This window comes from Xiphophorus hellerii, chromosome 3, assembly GCF_003331165.1.
Source record: "Xiphophorus hellerii strain 12219 chromosome 3, Xiphophorus_hellerii-4.1, whole genome shotgun sequence".
Taxonomy (NCBI): Eukaryota; Metazoa; Chordata; class Actinopteri; order Cyprinodontiformes; family Poeciliidae; genus Xiphophorus; species Xiphophorus hellerii.
In genome coordinates, this window is record NC_045674.1 from 29,874,147 (window position 1) to 29,897,353 (window position 23,207).

At 39.6% G+C, this 23,207-nt stretch overlaps 1 protein-coding gene across 3 annotated transcripts in view; it reads left to right on the forward strand.

The window, feature by feature from the left end:
• vps13b (vacuolar protein sorting 13 homolog B) overlaps positions 1 to 23,207 on the forward strand; it is a 304,956-nt gene that overhangs the window by 259,069 nt on the left and 22,680 nt on the right. For all 3 annotated transcript variants that reach the window (XM_032557919.1, XM_032557917.1, XM_032557918.1), the window contains 5 exons: positions 11,404 to 11,559; positions 12,977 to 13,246; positions 14,889 to 14,972; positions 15,878 to 16,053; positions 19,936 to 20,106. In XM_032557919.1, coding sequence (XP_032413810.1) covers positions 11,404 to 11,559; positions 12,977 to 13,246; positions 14,889 to 14,972; positions 15,878 to 16,053; positions 19,936 to 20,106 — 857 coding nt within the window. The remainder of the gene's footprint in view (positions 1 to 11,403; positions 11,560 to 12,976; positions 13,247 to 14,888; positions 14,973 to 15,877; positions 16,054 to 19,935; positions 20,107 to 23,207) is intronic.

A 23,207-nucleotide genomic window follows, 5' to 3' on the forward strand; every position in this document is an offset into this window, starting at 1 on the left:
TGCTGTAGAAATGAACAAATAATATTTTTAATAGTCAAAATGACTACATAGAAAAATGCCTGGTTAGATTTTGAACATTCACCCTGAGTATCCCTGAGTATGCATCCATCCAAATTAAGACATGAATGGCTTCATGTGAGTTCTAGAATCACATTCTAGAATCTGTGGGCTCACCTGAAGACGACTTCGTTCTCACCATCTGATAGATTTGGAGATCTTTGACTGGCCACAGTCAAACAGATTTGTTTGTTTTCATTTCAGTTGCATGGGGAAAATGACACATTATTTGGAAAATGCTTTGAAATTATTTATTATTGTCCAATTCTTCATATCAAAAAAACTGGCATTTTAACAGAAGTGTGTCAACATTTGAGATCCACCCCATAATCATGGCTTCCCTCCTCATAATGAGCTTTTCCTTCTTGATCAACATAAAGTATTCTATGTGCCACATTCCTCCAAAACTCACTCAAAACTCTAGAACGTTGTTTGTTCCGTCTTAGGTGATGTTGGGACTGTTTTCACATTGTGTTACTGTGTGATTTCCCCCTTCATGTGGTTTGCCTGAAAGGAAACACTCCCTTTGACATTAGAAGTTTAATTCAGTCAATCCAGTTTGATGAGAGATGCATAAAACACTGTAGCTTGCCAGCATATTAGCAGTTTACATATTACACTTTCATCACCTCCATCAGATTCCTGGCTTTAAAAGAACAACAACCGCAGCTGCATTATGACAGAAAATGATGTCAGCTTGGATCCAGGAATGATGTAAGTTGTGGAACTATTGACAGAAGGACAATGTTTCAATAAACATTAACATACTTTAGGTAAGGAAGATGTTTCAGTAAATTAGTCCACCAGATCTCATCTGTACGTGCGGAGTTAACAACGTATATTGTTATATTACTATATTTAGCTACTTTTCAAACAAAAAAAATTGGTATCGGCCAAAACTATGTTATATTACAGGTAATTGCTGAATTTAGTTCCCATCGTTTTCACCTCAGAGTTGGTTGTATCTAAGAGAATCATGTTTTTTGTTATGAGAATACAGCATACTTCCTGACAATAATTAACACAATAGAAGTACAATAGAAAACTTGGTAACACTTTATTTGAAGGGGTGTTGTCATAAGATTGTCATGAGACTGTCATATTCATGACATAACACCTGTCATGAATATGAAGGAGTCTTTATGAATGCTTCTAACTGTTGACATGACGTGACATTTGGTAAACACTTTTAATGCAAAGTTGGCACGTTTAATTTACTTTTATTGCAACTTTTAGTGCACCTCTTCATTAAAAGTGTCATTATTTACTGAATGACACTTCATGACAACAGTCGGAAACATTTATGAAGAGTCATTCATATTCAGTTTTATGCAATATGTCAGTTTTATGCAAAGCCCTTCAAATAAAGTGTTACTGAAAACTGTTTGTATGTATAATCCCATATGGAAAAGATGTATGTAATTGTTATAAGATTTTTATCTATTTTTTTTAAACTTATATTTATTGCATAACACACTGTTGCCAAGTGTAAGATCCTTAGTACATTTTTACAAAATGAAACTTGTATAATTTGAGTACTTACTTACATTGTATGTAATAAATTCAAAAGTGGCCACTTTCAAGAGTAAATCATATTTGCCTTATACTGTCAAATATACAAAACATATACTGATGATGATATAAGGCTTGTTTTTCTTTTAGATATGTTTTTTCTATTTCTTTTCCATCTGGGATTTTTCCTCACTGTTAGTAGAAACGCTATTCAAATCAAAATATGTAAGGCTGGACCTAATTGCAAATCCTTAATAAATAGGCTTATCTGAGAGACGCAGGCAGATGAAAGGGTTTTAAAAGCGGCTCAACCTCCGGGTTGCATCAACTAACTTGCTCACTCTCTGGTTACCTAGCAACAATCTGTTGAGTACCTTTCTCAGCAGCAGCTTCAGGTTTCATGTCATAACTGCTTAAAAATAAAAAATACAATGGTGTAGAGTGAAAATTGTACAATAGAGGAAACGTTATGGCAACAGTTTGACAGCCTTTCAGATATTTAAAAGAAAAACCTGAATCATAATCATTGATAGATTTTTCAACATTATGGTCCAGCCCTAATCAGAGACGGACCAAAAGAAGCGTTTTGTTCTACCAACCTGCCATGCAACTTATGTTGATATGTATAGTTGAGAAGCTATTTGGTAGGTGAGTATAATAATATCCAATTACTTGTATTCACAAGTGTTGTAAAGGTTTCGCCTGCTCTTACAAGCAGACGCAATGATAGGACGACTTAATAAGACTCAGTCCGTTGAAGAAAAGCAAAAATCTCCCAACAGCTCCTGTCAGGTAGTTGGCTCTTCTCGACGCTCCATATTATTCTGTCACACAACAAGGAAGCAAAGGTGAATGATTTATTAGCCCTGCAGTTCCTGTTGACGATGCCGTCCTGGTTTCAGCACCATGGACAGTACCGTGGTGCTGGGTAGTGGTCCAAAAGCAGAGTCACAAAGCTGTAGTACCTTTAGTGTCTTTACAACACATGACTCCTGGGGAAAACAGTTCCATGCAAAAAAAAAAAAAAGAACCAAGAGAAAAGATCGGAAAATTTCCGTAGCACACATGCACTTAGTTTATGAATATATTTTTTTATTGAATGAACATGATGTGGAGGTATGTTTTCTATATGTTCCTGGACTTAAATCACATTATCCAATCTTCAGTTTTGTGGTTGGAGGTAGTTGTGTGGGGTCAAGCAATGATTAATTTCTTATTTAGGAGGAGAGCTTGTGGTTTTGCTACATGGTAGCAGGCTTTTCTGTTGTCAAGTGTTACAATGCATTATCAAACAAGGGAGGATATCAATTGCATACATGTTGTCTGAGTTAGACTACAGTCTGCCCACAGTGGAAGCACAGTGGAGTTGTGGTCATGGCATGAGCAACTGAGGTCTCCCCTGCAGTGAGCTGAGTGGTTCTGACTTGAACTTTGTATCCTGACTATGTCACAGGAAGATCAAAAGGGTGACATTTAGGAGGTAATTTATCTGAAAATGAAAAAACGTGGAAGTGTACATCACATACAGGAAGTCTCCCTCAGTTGTGTTCATCTTGGTCGACTGTTTTATCTTTCTTTTTCTCCCCAGACTGTGACTATGTGTCTGTCCTTCTGAAGGTCTTTGACCACTAATTCCGTTATTCTCCTTCTATGTGGTTTTCAAACCTCTCTCCCCTCAGACAGTGAGACAGTACTCCTTTTGTCAAACCCCATTTGGTTGGTGCAAGCACTTGCTCCTTCTGCGTATCCTGAAGCCCTCGAGGCCCTCGCACTTCCACCACGCCTTAGCAGAAACCAGAGGAGCGATGGAACAATGTTAGCCAAGCATAAACCTCTTAACATCGCCCTGTCAACAATGGACCCACACAATGTCTTTTCTCTGTACCTTCTTCCAGTTCCCAAACCGCCTCTTAGACTTGCAAATCTTGACTTTGATGTTGCGCAGCTTTTTCTTCTCCTGTCAGAAAGAGAGCGCTAAGGAGGAAAAGGCATTGTAGACAGCTGTGAAAGCCACCATAATCCCCTCGTTTTACATGGGTTAAAACGCTGTTCCTTTGCACTGTCGTACTATTCTTTTTCAGAGTAATTTTTTTATTTTATTTTAAAGACAAAGCAATCCATATTCTTTTGTTTTGCTGTCTGAATCTCAACCTGCTTCCAATTTGTTAGGTGGGTAGCTAAGTCCCTTGTCCCAGAGTAATTTCACTAGACAAGACCAGGCCTCTGCTTTACATCTCTGTTCTTTTCATCTGTGCCTGTGTAACATTAAAGAAGATTGGCAGTACAGAGACTCCTCAAACTATTTTTAAGCTGTCAGTGTTTGACACTGAACTCACATGATTTTAATAAACCATCAAAGATGTGTCTGAACTGTTTGGGCTTTTTTTTTTCTTTCTTCCTTTTTTTTTTAGGGGACTTGTGAGCAAAGCTACTGGTGTTGTTTATACCTCCACATGTCCGTAAATCTCAAGACTCCTATTATTGTTTGAATGAAATAGAAAGAATAAACGGTAGTAACGGATAAACAACCGATGACCACGGCAGCTTTGCGCCATCTGCGCAGCATCCAGGATGGCTGATTACATTCTCACAATGGACAGACGCATAATTTGTGTTTTTGTGTACTGCAGCAAATTCCTGCCTGAGGACAATAGATGGATAGCGGTTACAAGAGGCAGGACTGACTCAGTCTGTCTGCAGGAGCCCATGGGTTGGAGGCATAAATCCCCCGTGTCTCTCACTGCGTCTGCGTTTAATCTAACACTCATTATTAAAGCTGAAATATGAGCTATTCCCAGTAAAAGCTAAAATGACCTTCTGTTCTACCAGGAAGTTAACAGTCATTGCTTAAGTTATGACCGATATCCCTACTGTCTTTCACAGGGAAATCTGTTAGTAATAACTTTCTACCAGCATAAGATCAAGCAATGAGCAAAGGCAGCAGGAGTGACATCGTCCACATGATGCGCACGGTTGACTCAGTCCATGCGACTCAGAACTGAGGTGCGGTTGATGTTTCTCTGAAATTAACACCATTTCTTAATGTTCACAGTCTCATGTTTGGGTTGGGTTTCCATGGCAATCGCAAATCTCGGGTTTTGGGGTTTCGGAGAGTTCATATGGTACTCATTTGATGTTTTAGACCATTTATTGCTCCAATATGATTTTTTTTTGTGGAATTTAATTTAATCAATCTGTCCATCTGATATTTTGTTTGTTAGGCAGGTGTTCTCTGTTACTTTCAGATTAGTCACAAGTTTTGTGCAGTGTTTGATTTAGAAACGGACGTCAAGGCTTTACCACGGCAAAGGGGTCAGAAATACTCGTAGACTCTAAAGCACATAACCATAAATGATGCTGGTAAAATGCATAAAATGCTACGTTAGTACGGTCATATATATTACATGTAATATATGTCATATGTTGGCAGTCAGGTGTATGTTGAGGTGGGCCAAAAAAACTGTGGTGCCGAAACGAATTGGGTTAGGAATCCATTTCTATATTTCTATACAACTGGGATTGAATTATAATATGTACAGATGGAATATATTTTACAGTTTCTAATTGTTCCATGAGTGGAGGTCTTAGCAAATGTATCCTGATGCCAAACTATGCAGTGTGTCAAACCTTAAAAATGCCAAAGAAAAACAGAAAACCAAGAGCTGCATTTTAAACCGGGTACATGACAGTGCAGATAGGAAAAGGCTGGTCAAGTGTTGGAAAGTGTTGGAAAGTGTTGGAAAGTGTTGGGGGTCCACCTTAGGGGACTTTCCTAAAATCAGATACTAGCAAATATTAATACACCAATGTACCTGGTTAGATTTTGGCAGCATGAAACATCAAAATGTTTCATATGTTTTGCAATATATAAAAAATACTGGTGGGGTGCAATTAAACAAAGGCGTTGTAATTATAAATGACTCTTATTCCCTTTTTTTTAATCTAATACTGATATTTGACACAATGCACAAACTTTTTCAGTTTCAATAAATTCATGGCTGAATCAATAAAATAATCAAATTTGTATTATGATAATACATGACCGTTTAATGGCAGCTGGAATTTTGTGCCTTTGCTTTCATGCAGTGATTCAGCCAAGTACTGATGCACTCATGTGGAAAGTCATTATTATTGTTATTAATATTGCTTTTGGTTTATTACCAGTGTGTATGCATATACACACGTGTAGATACACACACTTTCTACACCATTAAAAAAATAAACACACTGCTGGCATTGCTTCTCTGCTTCTATATTCAGAAGCCTTTCTCTGTCACTCTTTACAGTTGCTACATTTTAGTTGAAATGGGACTTTTAAATCCTCCACACATCAGTGTATTTTCCTTGACCCCTCACCCATCCATCTGAATCAAAAGTCTAAGTAAAACCAGAAAAATGTTCTGCTGGCATTGCAACACTAACACGTGTTCACTTGTTTGCTTTTTTTCTTAACCTCGTCGATATTCTCCGGTTTTAGATTTTAAGCGCTGGGCCGTTCTGTAACGTTTACTCTTAAAGTTGTGTTCATCGTGTTCCTGTTATCCGGCGCTGTTTGTTCACATAACCCGGTAATGGATCTTGCGCACTAAATTCGGCACCGGCTCTGCTGTACTCTATAAATCTGTTTATTGGTATTGTATGCTCTGTGCAACAGGGGCTTAGCGAAGTGGAGCGAGGAGGAAGCAGGCGGTCAGACTGGAAAGCGAGCTCCTCTGCATGCTCCACTCTGCTCTCTGAATCACAGGCAGTGATCATAATTTTTTCCCAATATTTTTTTTTTCGTCTCTTCCCCTGTTGTCTCACTATACAAGTTCAGTTCTATTGCCAGTTTTAACACAAGAAAAAAAAAATCACAGTTCTCAGATGTCACCAATATTTACTTTTTATTCAGAGACACAGAGCACGCTGCCATCTGTGTTGCTTTCAGTTTAGCTGAAGTTCACCACACAGCTCCACTGTAGGTACGCCAAACATTGTTTATGAAGTGCAAGCTCCCCGCTAAGGTTCAAACGGACCTTAAAGGGCATGCTACATACCTCACCAATCATTATGCGCTACATTCACTTACATTGGGACACCTGATGTTTACTCATTTAAACACTGGTTTAGGTGGTATATGGGCTTACATTCTACATTGTTATGAAATAACTCATTTTAACTAGTCTTTATTTAATATCGCAGCAAAGTTAGTAACAGTGTTGCCCCTCGTCCTGATCACACCCCTGCGCTCATCCCCACATTTGGCCATTCCCTCGCCCCTGACAAAGTTTGAAAAACCCCAGAAAGTGGGCGGAGCCAAGAGACACTGAGAGCCACGGCCGAGTGTGGGCAAAGAAAGCGAAGCCGCGGTCAGGAGGAAAGAAAATCTGCGAGAGCTGTGACGTGGTTTTCTACCCGAACGCAGGGCTGAGTGACAAAAAGCCGTGTCGTTTTACACAAACAGGAGAACCCAACTGCATCAGCACAGTTTGACAGGAGTCCAGATGTGAGATGGTGTTTGTCAAAATAAAAAGAAGCATAAAGATAGAACCTTAAATGACCTATTTAGACAGTTTATCAGGACAAAAAAGTTAATTTACTGTTTACTTCCACTTTAAAGAGTTGTATTTATCTTGTGGCAGAGCAAGATAAATACAGTAAATGAGGTAAAAATAAAAAAAAACATGTCCAAAGCTCATTGTCTGAGAGCTGCAACAAATGATGGCATTTTAAGATTACTCAGTATCCAAAACAATAGGATGCTGTTTACATGTCAACCACTTTTTTTTGGTGGAGGCCAGGGGGAAAAAAAGCCTTTTTTCTGTGTCCATCATCGAAAATGTTAGCATGTGAAGTTTACTTAATTCCACAAGGATTTCACCTGGAACTATGTGCTTCCTCCCAGATGAGATAAAGATGATGTTTGGCAACAAACACGTGAAACAAAAAGATGAATATATGGAAAAACACCTCACGACCCTTTTGGTGTGGTGGAGGCTCTGTGGTTCCGTTGCCATGTTTTTCTTGCAAAGGTCCTGGGAATCTTATTAGAGCACATGACATCATGAACACTTTGAAATAGCAAAAAGACACGTTAAATAAAAATCTTGCGGACTCTGAAATAAAAACCGAAATTGTTTGTGACTGAAATGTTTGACACAAGCCTTCCTACACGGACATCGCAGTCCTGTGACATAAATCCACCTGACTGACCTTTGGGGAGAGTTGAAAAGAGCGGCTGTCGAAAGTATTGAAAAAGCACTGAACGGGTAAATTTGTACCAAATAAAATTATTTCCTAATGCAATTCCTCCCCCTCCTAATAAATATGTTCTAAAGCTAAAGGGATTTTTTTAAACATTTCAGTGTGAGATTATGCTGCCGCAGTAAAAAATTGATTTATTTTAAGACTTAAGCTTCACCAGGGATGCCAGTAGGTGTAAAGTACACTATTATTTTGGCAATTAAATAAGATTTTCTAATGTGTGTCAAGTGAGTAAAATAACTTAGATTGTAAGTTATTTTACTTACAATCTAGGTTGCCTACAGAGAACGTTCTCTTTAGGGGGAAAGGAAAAAAAAAAAAACATTTCTTCTGAAAGTAGCAGCCCTGAAACTTAATGTCCACCACAAATCAACCTTATCGCAAACTTTCTCCTGGGATTAAAGGGATATGAAGAAAGATGGAAGTTTTTATTTCACACTCAATAGAAAACCTGGGAAAATATTGTAAGAGATATGCTTTTAGTTGGTTTTGGAAGCCAATTGTGTACCGCGGGCCAGCTGCTGCGGGTGAGTGTAGGAGTCTTCGAGATATTTCTAAGCAGAGGAGATTAGAATTCAACTAGCATCGGATGTTACGACCGTGGAGCTAAAATGGTTTTTAAATGATTAATAAAACCACAACGTTGTACAGAGCGTATCAGTATTTTTACAATGTTTTGTTTCACATCAGTCTTGCACAATACGATAGTTCTTATTTTGAAGAAAAAAATGATCATTCAAACATATTTTAAGCAGTTTCTCCCTTTTCTCATTCCATACTTTAAAATCTGTACAACATGGATGTGCTGTGGTGGCGCAGCAGTTAAGCACAACCCACATATAGTGACCTTAGTTCTCGACGCGGCGTCGCAGGTTCGATTCCCGGCCTGGTGACTCCTGCCGCATGTCTTCCCCCTTCTCTCATTATCCACTTTCTTGTCAATTCACTATCAAATAAAGGCCACTAGAGCCAATAAAACCTTTCAAAAAAATCTATACAACCTGAAGCCAAAGTACAGCTTATAAAAAACGGTTTAAATAGGAGCTTATTGGGAAATATGTTGTACAAGGAGTGTTTCAGAGACCAAAAATGTCATTGATTATATTAAAAATGTATTAATAATTGGACATTGAATGTGAGATTTAAGTATCATGTAATGTGGAAATAATTTAAGTTTATCTGGCGTATAGAGAGTTAAATGTTTATAAGTAAATAAGTATAAGAGAGGCAGGAAATCTTGTATCTTCTACCTCCTCCTTTTTTAACAAATCATGTAAAATTGCATTGCGCATTCATTGGGCATGATATTTTGTTTTAATTTTAAAAAAATTTCTTGTTTTTCTTTTTTTCTGTTGGAAATGAATAAATAAATAAAATGAAGTTACGTGGACTATGATTAAATCACTGCATTTTATCAACAGAAGTAATTCAGTAACTATTTACGTGACGTCAATTAATGAATTCTTCAAAATATCCTTTTTTTTTGAATGAATGAATGAATAATAAAGTGTGAGGCTGGGGCCTAAAGAATGTGCTTAAAATGACCACATATGGCTGACTGGGTTTTCTCAGTGTCACAACCTCCTGCGTAAGTCAAAGAGGCAAAACAGCTTCTTATTTTTCATTCTTGTTGTCCTACGTGTTCGGTTCATCTGTGTCACCGCTGCTTTTTCTTCCTCTGCTTGAGTCGGGGCAGAATTAGCCGAATTAAAACAAAAGCGGCAGTCGCCGTTTGAAGTGTGAGCAGAGACGTTATTATGACTTCTCCCCTAAAGGTCAAGTTGAGCCACAGGCACGATAAAGTCTGCAGAGGCACGGGGAGGAAAGTGAAGGGGGGTTTGAGAAGTGTTGAAATAACAAATCTGTTCTCGCAGATGGCGCTCCGGCTATGCTGGGATCTCCACTGGATCTGCCCGCTCCACATTTAAAACAAACTTTACACTGTAATGCTGAGGTGAAGTCAATACGCTTAAATCCGATTTTCATCCCAAAGGGGAAACAAGGCGGGTTCCTTCTCGTTCGCGTCAAAACGTTGGCCGAGAAACTCTTAACAAAATAGCAGAAAATCCCACATTACAGTTGTTTTTTTTTTTACTTTCCCTTTAGCTGTCCTAATCCGAACCGGTCCTGGTTGTGAGGCCGCTGTTGGCGGAGGAAGCCTGAGGGTTGCCCCGCCCTCGGGCTTAACCTTAACCTGCACCACCTGGCTGTTTACACTGCTCTGCCACTTGCTCCGCGAATGTGTCCTGCGAGAAATTGAAGTAATTCCTACACAGCCAACACTGACGGAGAGCGATCCTGCAGAAAGCCAGCGCCGGCTTTGATTAAGAATGTTATTGTAAAGAAATCTGTCTTCAAACAGAGAGGAAAGGCTGCAGTGGAGAGAAACATAGAAGGTCCTGACCAAGGTCCTAACATGCTCTTTCACCTCCAGGGTAATTTGTTTTTCTTAAAGCAGATTGGCTAAATGTTCGCCACATTGAAGCAATGACCTGAAGTGTAAATGTTCAGAACAGGTTTTTTTTCTCTCTCTGTGTGTGTGTGTTTTGATCTGGTCGCTAACTTTCTGTTAGATTATTGAGCCTGTAAACCCTCGTCATCTCTGCCTGTCTTTTTAGATCCATTGGTATTCTTCGTCTTTCTCCTGGTCTGTCCTCCTCTATTTATTTTTTTTCTGAGGTTTGACATTGTCTTGGCAGAAGGGCTGACGGAGAAAGTTCATTGAGGTTAAAGGTCAGCCGCAGGGCCTCAGGAGGGAACGGCACTTTAGATCTCCCTGCATATTTATGATTCTGCTCCTGTATTATTACCATAATCTTATGACAACATTCACATTGTTTGACAAATGAGAGTTTTTGTCTTGTGGTGTTTAGTGAGCTGTGGTGAATAGTGGATAGGTGCTCTCTGTATGACCTCGGCATAACAGAGGTGTGATTGATAGCTGACCAGTTCCTTTGCCTTTTTCCACTTTGTGTTTACAGAAAGGGAGAGAAAAAAAAAGTCTGCAGAAATGTGCAGCTGAAACTCTTGCAACATGGATATTGTGCAACAGAAAGTGCAATTAAAACAGTGTTCTTCATCCAATGCAGATGTCTTGCAGCTTTGCTTAATTTGATCCCCGTTTGCCATCTTGAGACCCACAATACAAGGAGTTTTTATGGAAAATGGTTGGCATTTCGTCACCACTCCACACTGGTTTGGGATGTGAAAAAGACAGGAAAGCATCTGTTTATTGCTGTCATTGTGTGGCTGCGTGTTTACACCCAGCCACACACATTGATGGCCTCCACAGAGCAGCGATGGATATCTAGCCCTCTGAAATGACGGAGAAGAAGTGCCTCTTATTTAAAATAGCCTCCACATCCAGGCGCACAAACACAGACGGGGCCTGATGATGACGTTCCACCCCGGCTGGTTTCCACCAGCTGCTTTAATGTGTGCAACCTTCTGTTTCTGCCGCCGCAGCGAGCCTACCCGCACAAAAATGATGCAAACAAAGACTCGTTTTTATTTTATTTTTTGTTTCTTTTGAGAAAAACTAATGTGTTTTCTGGTTGCCTTGGTTTTTTTTTCTTTTTCTTTATTTTTTAGCTGTTGCACATCTGCATCGAGGGCTGGGGGAACTGGCGCTGGTCCGAGCCGTTCAGCGTGGACAATGTCGGGACGCTGCTCCGGACCATTCAGTACAAAGGACGCACCGCCTCCCTCATCATCAAGGTGCTGCAGCTCAATGGCGTCCAGAAGCAGGTACTCTTTACTCTCATTTCCCCCCCGGCCCCCCACCTCCCCAAAAAAAACTTGAATAAAGCATTTGCAGCACAAGCATGCTGTAAGTTTACATCAAAGCTTAAAAACATCAAGAACGTAGACGTCAGATCCCAGCGCCAAACCACGGAGGAAAATCTCTGAAATAAAAAGCAACAACATGTTTGTAGGATTATACAGAAAGCCTGGCGTCTGTCCAAGTCCCCTCGTCAGGATTAGCCACTTTAAACCCGCCCTCTGTTTGCATCCTGTGATTTAGTAGTTGCTTAGCTAACAACTGAATGTTTTCTGTTTTTGTCAATTTGTTGTCATCTGTTTTGCAGCAATAAAATGTGTCCCATCAATCCACACAGAGGATCACAGGGGAATCAAAAGCCAGATCACAGAGCAGCCAGCCGCCTGCTACAAGAGCAGGGCTGAATCATGTCTGAGTTTTTCCTGCACACATGCAAGAGAAAGTCCTGAAAACGCAGAGATGCCATAGTAGTGACAGTTTGTTATGTGAACGCTGTAAAGTGTCAAACATCTCCCACTCATCCTGGAGACGAAGCTGACTTTTCAGTTCACACTCATTTTTCCTTCAGTCCTTATCTTTGAATAAATCTGATCCCTTCAGCCACAACCAGACGCCAACATATAACCAACCCCACAGCGCTACAGCGGTAGCTTTGACAGATAAAGTAAATAACTACATGCATGAGAATTGGTCAGCTTATATTTTCTTCTGATTCTATTTGTTCTGTGACGTGTCGCAAACTGCAGTTGTCTCGGTGAGAGAGCTGTTACTGATTTTAGCTCATTCTGATTGGTCTATAAGACCTGCAATCTAAAAAAATATACAGCATATAATAGGGCTGCCACTAACGATAATTGTTGTTATCGATTAATCAGACAGTCAGTGATTAACTGAATACTCGGATACAAGAATGTAAACAGTCTGCAGATTTTTTATAATATCCTTTTTTAGATAATATTAGAAATGCATGAAAAGATGCAATAAACCCATCAATTCCCTTTTAAAATAAAAAAATAACATTTAATTGTCTAAAATGCAACAACACAACTTGATTATTTGTAGCAAAGGATGCTTAATAAAAGATTTTTGTATTTTTCATGGAACTTTAACTGGGTGAAACTAAAACAATGTTACTTGAGTTGTGGATAAAACATATTTACATTTTTTTTATGTTAAATGCAATATGTATATATTTTTGTACAGTTTTGGCTTAGTTACTGCTCTGACTGTGTTGTTCTTTCAGCAATAATAATCGATTCAGCGGGATTAATCCAATAAACCGTTTCAGCCCCAATATATGACCTACATATCTTATAAAATCTATAATTTTACAACATGGGTTCTGTTGTTAAGGCCAGGTGTGTCTTTTAACTTTTCTTGCAGATAATAATCTGCGGACGGCAGGTGATGTGCAGCTACCTGACGCAGGACATCGAGCTGCGAGTCGTTCAGCACTATGTGGGAGCCGACAGTCAGACGGTGGTCAGGGAGCATTGTGACTGCCTGGAAGCAGGGGCCAAACTTCCCTCCTACGTGCTGGAAGACGCAGAGATGACCGAGCTCTGCATGAGAGCACGCGGAGACGAAGACTGGTCACAGGACGTAGAGCTGGAGCGGAGGGAGAAGGGCAGCAGCAGCAGCTCTGTTGTTCAGGTAGATCTATACAAAATGACCCAGATCCATGGGGTTCTGATGTAACTCTGAAATATCTGGCTGTTTTGTGGAGTTGGAGGCAACACTTGCTTCCATTAGACGTCTTTTCTAAGATGGACTAATTGGTTTATACTGAACGATGGAAAAGGGCCATTGTACTGACTGCAGCCAATGCTTTGCGCTCAGAAATGTCCAAATGTGGTAGCCAGACACAAAAAAGTATACATACAAACATTGCACACACCAAGGCTAGCTCTCTGTCCACACGCATGTTTGGAGCTGGTGGACTGGACCACCAACTGTGGCCGGATCCTCCTCTTCTGGGTGGCCGGAGTTGCTGAGCTTCCATGTTGCTGCTCACTGTTAGGAAACAGATTGAGATCTTCCCCTCAGATAGGCTTACAAAGGCCCTCCGGCCCATAACCTGACCATGTTGAGAGGTAGAAAACACAGTTTATGCTCTCTCATAACAACACTAACCATAGACAGGAAACACTAGCTGATATGTGGGCACACAGAAAGGCTTTGAAGGCACTTTCGCACCGCTGGATTAACCCCAGCTCGAGCTCCGCTCTCCCTGCTCTTTACTTTTCCTGTGTGATTTCTCCTTTAACTTTTCCTTTTCTTTTTTTTAAAAAATTAGCATTATAAAGTTAAAAACTTTTCCAGATTCTAAGATTCTAGGTCTGATCATCTCTGACTGAAATGATCAAAGACTAGAGATAAATCCAGATTAGTAGATGGCTCCAACTCATCCATCTTTTAATTGTTAACACTCTTTACTGCTTCCTGTTGCATCAGGCTTGTCCACCTGTCTCATGCCAGCATCTGTGTTTTTTCTCATTTGTCTGATGCTGTTCTTCATCAGTAAGATCTCTGAGGTAATGTCTTTCCTTTGCCTCTCATTCATCTCCTCTTTTTGCATCTCTCCTGCCGCAGTCCTGTAGTTCTAACAAAGCACAAAAGATGATCATGATCTTATTTTTTTGTTTTTCACCAGATCTGGTCTGTATATCCGTTTCCCAGAGTCTCACTCCCTTGTCCCAACAAGGCAGTTATGCAAAGCCTCGTATATTAAGTCTGAAAGCTCTCTGCTCTCTGTGCTGTCCCCAGCACTAAATGAAGTCCCCTGTCTGTTATAAATTGGACCACTTGTAATGCATCTTGGCATCTCAATGCTTTAAGGAGAAGTAAGTGGGACAAAGACCAGTGAGACTTGAAGAGCCCTCAGCTTTTTGTCGGGCACATTCTCAGCTTTTAAATCTTGTTGGACTTATACTGCCTCTGATACTCCTTTATCTGGCACTAGCAGTTGTCTGTCGCCTCAGCCTGTAATATCGCATTAGGGAGGCTCAATATTTTACAACTGAAGGAAGCCAAGAAACAATGGTTTTAAGGACAAAGCATCATAACGCAATACTGATGGAGGACTATAAACCTGGAGGCGACGAATGCATCTATTTCCAAGCAGAAACAATTAGAAACATGTTGATCTTCAGTCCCTGTGATCAATCTGAACTTGTTGCAGCTATTGTAAGAGATTAGAGGTATCACACATACTAGATCTTTCCAGTGGCAGTGGGGTTGGTTTAAATAGAGAGGACCTTAATTGATCAGTAAGAACAGATCTGTGCTCTTTCAGGTGGCCTGTTCCAGCGGCTCGTTGCTTTACGTCTGGTGTACTCTGATTACCGTTGAGCCGGACTCACACATGCAGCAGAGACTGGTATGTAATGCACAGCATCACACTCTTTCATCTTTATATTTGAATTTGCTAGTATTTAATACTTTGGATGGAGTAGCCTGTCAACATAAAAGCAATTTCACCCTGAGAATCAATAACGTATATTCTATTCTATTCTATTCTATTCAAGCCTTAGCACCACATTGTGACACAATTTTAAAATTTAGCCTGACATTCTATTAATTCATATTTCAGTCAAACATTTGATCTGTGCTTTATTGCATAGCAAATGTTGGAAAAAATCTATTATGTAAAAGATATTTAAAAAATATAGTGTGTGTGTGTATATAAATATTTTGTTTTGTTTTAATAAAAGACATAGGAAATTGTGAGATCCAACATACCATCCGTCTAAGAATTTCACTTTCACATACGATACGTTGGGCTGCGCTTGACACTAAATGCATATTATTTTAACTCGCACCATGTACTTTGCAGTGATGTAATTGTTGTTATATCTGTATATTTTGTTTTTTGCAATGGTTTGTCTGGGTTTTTGTCTCTCTTTCTGCAGGTGCAGGAGCAGATTTCTAGGGTGTTGACTTGTATTCTCTATGCTTCTTTTTCTCCTTTACTCTTTTTCTCCTTCTTTCCTCTGAAACCATTCCCCCACCTTTCTTTCCTCCTTTCTTTTATGTCTCCATGTCTATTACATTTGAAAAAATCCAAAGTGCTTTCTTGTATAACCAGTGGAGTATTCAGTTATGAGTAATTATAAGTAAATCTGTTGGGCCTCACCTTTACACCCTGACAGCAATTGTGAGTGCTACCCTGGACAGGACACCTTAAAATAATAATAATAAATTTGTCTTCTCAACTGATCAACTCCCCTTTTTAGCCTAAATTTGCAGTTACGTTTTAATTTTTCCAAAACTCTCTTCTTTCAGGTGATTTTCAGTCCACTTTTTGTCATGAGGAGCCATTTGCCAGAGCCACTAGTTGTCCACATAGAGAAAAGGAGTCTAGGGCTGAAAGAAACTCAGCTAATTCATGGACAAGGCCACCAGGAACCTCTTTTAAACACCGAGGCAGAACTTACCCACCACCTGATTTTCCAGGCCAGGTAATTAAAATCAGATTTACTACTATTGCACAAAACACGTGAGTGAAAAGTCTGTTTAATGTTTTTTATGGCTGACAAATACTTACTAATCCAAAACTTAAATTGTTTAAACTATTTTATGCCTAAAGGATATCGAAAATCTTGTAACTATCTCGCACAGTGGAACAAAAAAACTCTGTATGTTGAACAAAACACTCACGTAGCCTTACACCTAAAGGTACAACATAGATCTGTCAAACACTCATAATGAACCAATACCTACTTTCAAATAGGCAACTTCCTTTCCTCTTTCCATCGCTCATACCCGGTACGGAGCCAGTAGAATGTACTCACAGGACAATTTAGTTCTTTCAGTGCATGGTTGTCTTAAATCATGAGCGACTAGCTCATACAGCTGCAAGGGAAACAGCAATTCTGCTCTTTTAATGGGTTTTTGGTGTGCCTACATGTAGCATAAAGTCAAACCCTTCACAGCACATTCTGCTCTCTGTGAGCCACTAATGAAGACATGATCCATGAGAATCTGCGCACATTTCAGGGGAGCAGTAAGCTGCCTTGGCTGCAGCTGTGACACAACTCTAACTCCAGCATGTCAGGTTGGATCGTAATTACACCTCACTTAGATATGAGATGTAGCACAGAGCAGCTGAGCGTGCGTTGTGTGTGTATGCATACCCACACAGATGTGTAGGGGAAGAGTATATGTCCTGTATCTGTGTGTGGTCCATGTATGTGTTGGTTAGCTAAGTGCTAGTGTAAGTGTGACATTTATGGTCAAAGCTTGTCACATACATCACTGTTGTGCTCTGTTACTTTGTCAAAGTTTGTAAGTGTTCTTTTGCACTTTCTAATCTTTTTCATATATTCGTGTTTCCAGGCAGTTCTTCATAAAAAGTAGTACAGTTGGTCTTAAAATCAAAATTTATGGTCAAATCATATGTTTTCAGCAGCCACAAATAACTAAATATTTCTCATTTGAAATAAAATAAATGTATGTATTTTAATTTGTACTTTTTTTTGTAGTTTATCAGAGTGTTCAGGAACTTCTAATTTGTAATCCATGACTGCATGTTTCCATAAACAAGAGGTAACACAGACTAGCATTTTTTTTAGCCAGTGACCACAAGGCTGAATGAGAGTCACACACTGAGCAGAATGACCATCTTCAATGCTTAGAGAGCTGCAAAGAGTGCTATCTTATGGTTACCAATCCTTATTAAGAAGTCACAAAAACCACCATTAGATGCTACCTAAATGGGTTGTGGTGCCAGAAAAAAAAGCCTTTGCACATGTAAATGTATGTAAATGTTTTTAAAGGTTCCTTAAGTCCAAAGTTAGTAAAACAACAACCCTGGCCTCCATATGAGTCACTAAATAATACCTGGTTCAAAGTCAAGACCGATTTGTAAAATAGGGGGAAAATTACTGCTAATGGGTGTGGTCTACACCATCGTCCAAATTATTATGCAAATTAGATTAAAGTGTCATAAAGATACATTTTTTCTTTCTCAATTAAACTCATGTTTAATTGAGAAAGAAACTCATCCTGTTAGGATGTTTTTTATTGAAATAGCTTTTGATTTTAGTGAATGTGACCTTCTAATGCTTCAAATTCAACAAATGACCATTTTCAGTTCTTTATGACCTATAAAATGTTTTGAAACTCTGCGCTGCATAATAATTTGGAACAGTGCATTTTGAGCTTTTTTTTATTTTTCAAGAATATACTGTTATCATTGGGAGGACAACAAAAGGTCTGAACCAAAGAATGAATATGTAGGAATACAGTTCATGTCCACTGTAAAGTGTGACGAAACATCAATGATGCTGTTCATCCTTTTCTCCTCCAAAGACCTTGGAAATCCAGTGAACAGCATCACAAACTCCTTCAACTAAAGGATACCAAACTGAAAATGGGTCAACAAGACATTGATCCAAAATCTGTGGCAAATCTTAAAGTTTTATCTGATACATGATCTACCTTCTTCAAGAGTCATCTTCTAAAAATCCTAACGGGAAAAGAGCATAAGAGGGTACTCTGGATAAATAATCCATCTATTGATATGCTCCAACCTTGTGAAATGTTATTGGAGAAGATTAAGTACCGTCTTAAAAGAAGGGTATACAAGGTAATATCAGCAGGGGTAATTAAAGCACCAGTAATTCTATTAAAAATAATTATTTCTGAAACTATTTTTTTTTTCCTCACTAAATAAATCTACTCACATTACATGTTTTCCTCCTTTTATTTTTGTGGTGCGAGATTATGATCTCGCAATCACGAGTGAATTTATTGTGTTGTTTTCGCTACTGATTAAAGTATTTGAACATCTCTAATTCTTGTTATTTTATGCACCCTTGCAGAAAAATTATAGCTCTTTTTGGTATCATTCGCCGGTAATGGGAGCAAACAGGATAAATCTTTGAACGTGACCGACTGCTTCTGAGATATTTTTGTTAACCGTTGTATTTAGATATCTGGTAACAAAGTTTGTTTTGGTTTCAGTTGCAATAAAGAAACCACAGTGGGCATACTGTCCCTGGGAATATATTTGGCTGATGTTGTTTTACAGAAATCTTTTTCATGCGTGCAAAAAAACAAGCTTTGAAAAAAAAACCAAGTGTCTTGTCCTTCTAGATTGCAACCACAGAGCTCCTTGTATTTACAATCCATCCCCTGTCTGAGCTGCTTTCAGACCGCACAAACTTACATTCTCTTCTTTGCTACCCCCCCACACCCCCTGCCCAACTCAATCCATCGCTCATCTCTCTTCATCCTCTCAAACACACACTACAAGCCACAACTGTAAACATACACACATGTACAGAGACACCCCCCCCACCCCCCCTCCAACCCAACCTTTCAGCTTACCCTAAACCTCTACGATAGATCCAATCGTAAATGTTCACTGGTCAACAGCTCATCTTTCCATCCTGTAATTACACATAGCTGTGGACTTTAATGGACGAGGTAGGGAGCAGAGTTGCGGTCTACAATGCTAGAGACACAGGCAAGTCTTAACCAGAACGGTTTTGTCCTGCTCCTCTCATCCCAGCCGCCACATAGGAAAATGGTGGGTTAAAATCAGAAGTCCGTCCAGTTTCCCCCCTCAGGGACCGCTCTGGATGAAAAGCTTCCTGTCAACACCTTGTCCCTCTCCTCAGTCTTGTTCCAGATCCATAAGCTGTAGCCCTCTGCATTCCCTTTATAGCACAATGGGCTCTGTTAACAAACTGCTGTTCTGGGTTATGGGGGCTTCTCTGCTGCAGCCAAGAAGAACTGGATGCTTCCCAGAGAAAGAGTAGATGCTATTACATTGTTTGGATTTTGGTTCTTTTTTTGAGTCCGGTCTATAATTGACCAACGAATGGAGATGAGGTATCCAATCGGATTATTTACTGCCATTTAGCTCTCTCTGTGATCTTTTTGAATTAGTGTTTGTAAGGCAAGCTCCATGTCACACACACAAAAAAAACTATAACAAAAGACAGATTCCACCCACTTCAAGGTTCAAGGGTAAAAATGGAGTTTAGCCGAAGGTCGCAATGGGAACAGTTAGCTGCTGTCAGGAGATGTCTTGTTTTATAGTGAAATAAAAGAGCATTGCTGAATTGTTTCTGGCATAATGTAAGTAAACAAGCTTCCATGCCAGATTCACAGAAATACACACACACAGCAGCTTCTAGCTCTCTTTTCAAACAATGACTTATCACGGCCTGCACCGAGCAGGAGATCACGTGGGATCAGTCTATGCACTGATGTGCACTGATGTGCATAGACTGCACTTTTGATGTTTTATGTAGCAAGACAAAAATGGCGTGTGTTTTGACAAGGAATCAAGGATCTATGATGACTCTTGAGCTTGTGCTGTTTTCCCTCAGGGAGGATAAGGATGCGTCACACTGTGCCGTACCCATCTCCACCGGTCTAATCAAACAGATAATGAACAAGACAGGGAATGAAGACAACCCGGAACACATCCTGGCTGATTTCTACGGCCCCAAGGCCACCACAGAGTCACCATGGCCTTACGTCACCAAGGACACTGACAGGTACGCCCTCCCGAACTTTGTTGTCTTCAGTTTTATTTATGTCAATTGAAATTCTAAACAAAGATCATCTGAAGGCATCTCTTTGCAAGCTCTAGGTGGGTTGTTCTTGACATTGGGTGTTTGTTAATAGCACCTTGAAAAATATTTTAACATAAACCCTTCCTCCCTGGGCATGGCTATAACTGGATCTTTCCTTGTGAACCCCAGCCAGATTCATCTCAGATCCCGCGTATTTTGTGGACCCACTCCAGGGGTGGTACAACCCAGGTATTGCGCGCAAGCGATGTGATTGGCAGCAGACTGCATTCGTTGATTGTCCTGTGGATTTACATCAACATGTTCACCGTAGTTTTCAATCTTCAGCAAAACCATAGTAGTTGGCGAGACGGCTAACGGCAAATTGATAACTCTGGTCAAACCTCGTGGTTCCAACTTTTTTATCAATTGTGCCTGAGGAGCTGGGGCAACCCGCAATGAAAAAATATACCGAGAGATTTCGGAGAAACTGCCCGCCCAAGGGTACACATGCAAGATGACATCATCAGTGTTCCCACTTTCACCCCCACCTTCCTGCCCATATTCACGCCCACGTAGTGAGGAACACACTGCCAACGGAGGCACACCCAGCTTGGCTAGAATCGAACAAGACATTAAATGGCTAGAGTGAGACTTGACAATGGAGAAGGGGCTTTATAACATTGTTGATCTGTTGAAATACTTATTTCACCCAGATTCAATTCAGATCAAACCACCTCATTCTTATGTATCCAGATTTAAGTACATAGAGCTCAATTATAATTGTCATGCTCTAGAAAGTTATTTAATTAATTGAATGCTAGTTAGTAAGCAGTCATTTTTAGATTTGTGCTGTAATTCCTTCTAATTAGCAGGAATGTGGTGTCATAGAACTGGCTCAGAGTCACCTGCTGCAGGTTAAGGATTTAGATTTAAAAGCTTTCCATCTTTCAGTCTTCTCTGAAAGAGAGACTGAAAGAGCACCTGCTAAGACACTAGGTGTCTTAGCAGGTGTCTTAGCAGGCATTAGGTGCCTGCTAAGACACCTAATGTGGAAAAGCCTTCCTCATCCACTTTTACTTGTAAACAGTGAGAAACAAAAACAAATGCAGGGTGGAAATGAAAAACATGATGTATGTTTTAAGCTAGTTTCCCACTAATCACATCATCAGCGCTCACCACTTCAAGGCCCTTTAATACCTCATAACCCATCTAAGTCAACATCTATAATTCTTTTTGAGATTAATTGTAGTTCTTCTGTGGCAAGCTTTAAATCTCAGATTTCATAATACTTTTCATCAAGACCCTCCACCACTGTTTTTTGTTTTGTTTTGTTTTTTTCAAATCATAAGATTCTTCTCGCATTCTTGCTGCAAAGTTGTGCAAGCCTGCTTTTAATGAGGTCAGCCTCTTTTTATTGGTTACTTTGTTCAGATAATAAAATTGTACAGTGCAATCTCCACACAGGGCTGTGCACCAAACTAGAGCAGCAGTCCAGAGATTCTGGATGTCAATTTTTTTACACACACAAACCACAAGGCCTTACCTTCAAGTTCAAGCACTGCACTTTAGTGTGCATGTGTATTCTGCTTATATGCGTGTAGCAATGGGATGAGTCTGCATGTACAATATACAGTGTTTATAAATGTCTCCGTGGAAATCATATTTTGTCACCAACTAGTCACATCTTGATAGCAGCGGTAGGAGAGCCGACCACATGTTCCACTTCAGGCTTTGGACTACAAAGAGTCCCAGAGGATCTGTTGGACATCTGAGTCGTATGTCTGCCTGTGGTTTCTTGAAAATCTATTCGTTTTTCACACACACACACACACAAGTTTGTATTCTTATCCGTATTAGAACTATGTATTAACTTACATTCATTTTATTAACTGCATTCAAGCCTAACACTAACCATTACCAGTACATTCCTAACCCTGGCCAAATATTAATATTAATTTATACCTTATCTATAAACTTAATCCCTAACCATCACATTAGGACCCGGTTTTGGCCCCCATTTTTCGGAGAAGGTCCTAAATGGAAACAGGTACACACACAAAGTGGCCATATTCTGCAAGCAAACTCCATCATATACCTTGTTATATGATCTGTCTGTGTAAGCAGGCTGCTTTCTAATTTTGAGTGTAGGTTTTTCAGTGTGTTAGCCTCATGTCCCTCATTGTGAAGACAAAATGACTTTAATGTAACAGTACTGATCTTTGACCTTGAATGTAATCAAAACAAAGGTTCAAGTCATTGTTTTGAAAGTCACAAGCCTTTATCCTCAAGTCAAGTCCGAGGCAAAGACAGTCCAATCAGAGTCAATCATTAAATTTTAAGCCATTTCAAGTCTTAACAATGTTGCAATTATATGTTAAATGTAAATGGTTCGTGTGTACTTTTTTTAATCTGTGATTATCTCAAATCATTATGAAACATAATTTTAACATTTAACCTCAATATTGTGCAGTTCGATTAAAGTTAGAAATTAATTTGTGTATTTTAGTTTTAAATGCTTTAAGATTTTTTAGTTTGGACAGTTTAGTTGCAGCAGAACATCCTAAGTGAACCAAACTTACTTTTGTGAATATGGTGTTTTTAATAAGCCAAACTGGTTTTTCAGTGGTAGCGCGTCAACTCCACAATAATTAAATAAACATCTTGTAATGGCTGGACTCAGCTGCTGCGTTTTCTACGTTTAAAATCCTCAAAACTCCACTTTTGGGTTTTGACAGAAGCAGTTGAGAACATTTCTTTCAATTACCTTCTTGTGAGCTGTGTAATGTGATTTATGATGCCTGCAGTTTTCTGTCCTCGGCATTGAGGTCAACCACCTATTTAACCACACATAGCAACATAAATAGCAGTAAACGGTAAGGAAAAGCTGTTCCCAGTTTAGGTCCCATGTCACAGCAGAGAGTCTTTGAGGTGTGTGACAAGTTTGAGTTGGCAGGTTGGTAGCTTGAGCCAGTTCCAGGTGGTCTTGTGGGAGAAGGACTGGATCGTATTTAATGGCTTTGAACTTAAGAGGAATTCTGTGGAAAATGTTTGTTTGGCTCTCCGCTAACATTCGGCAATATTTA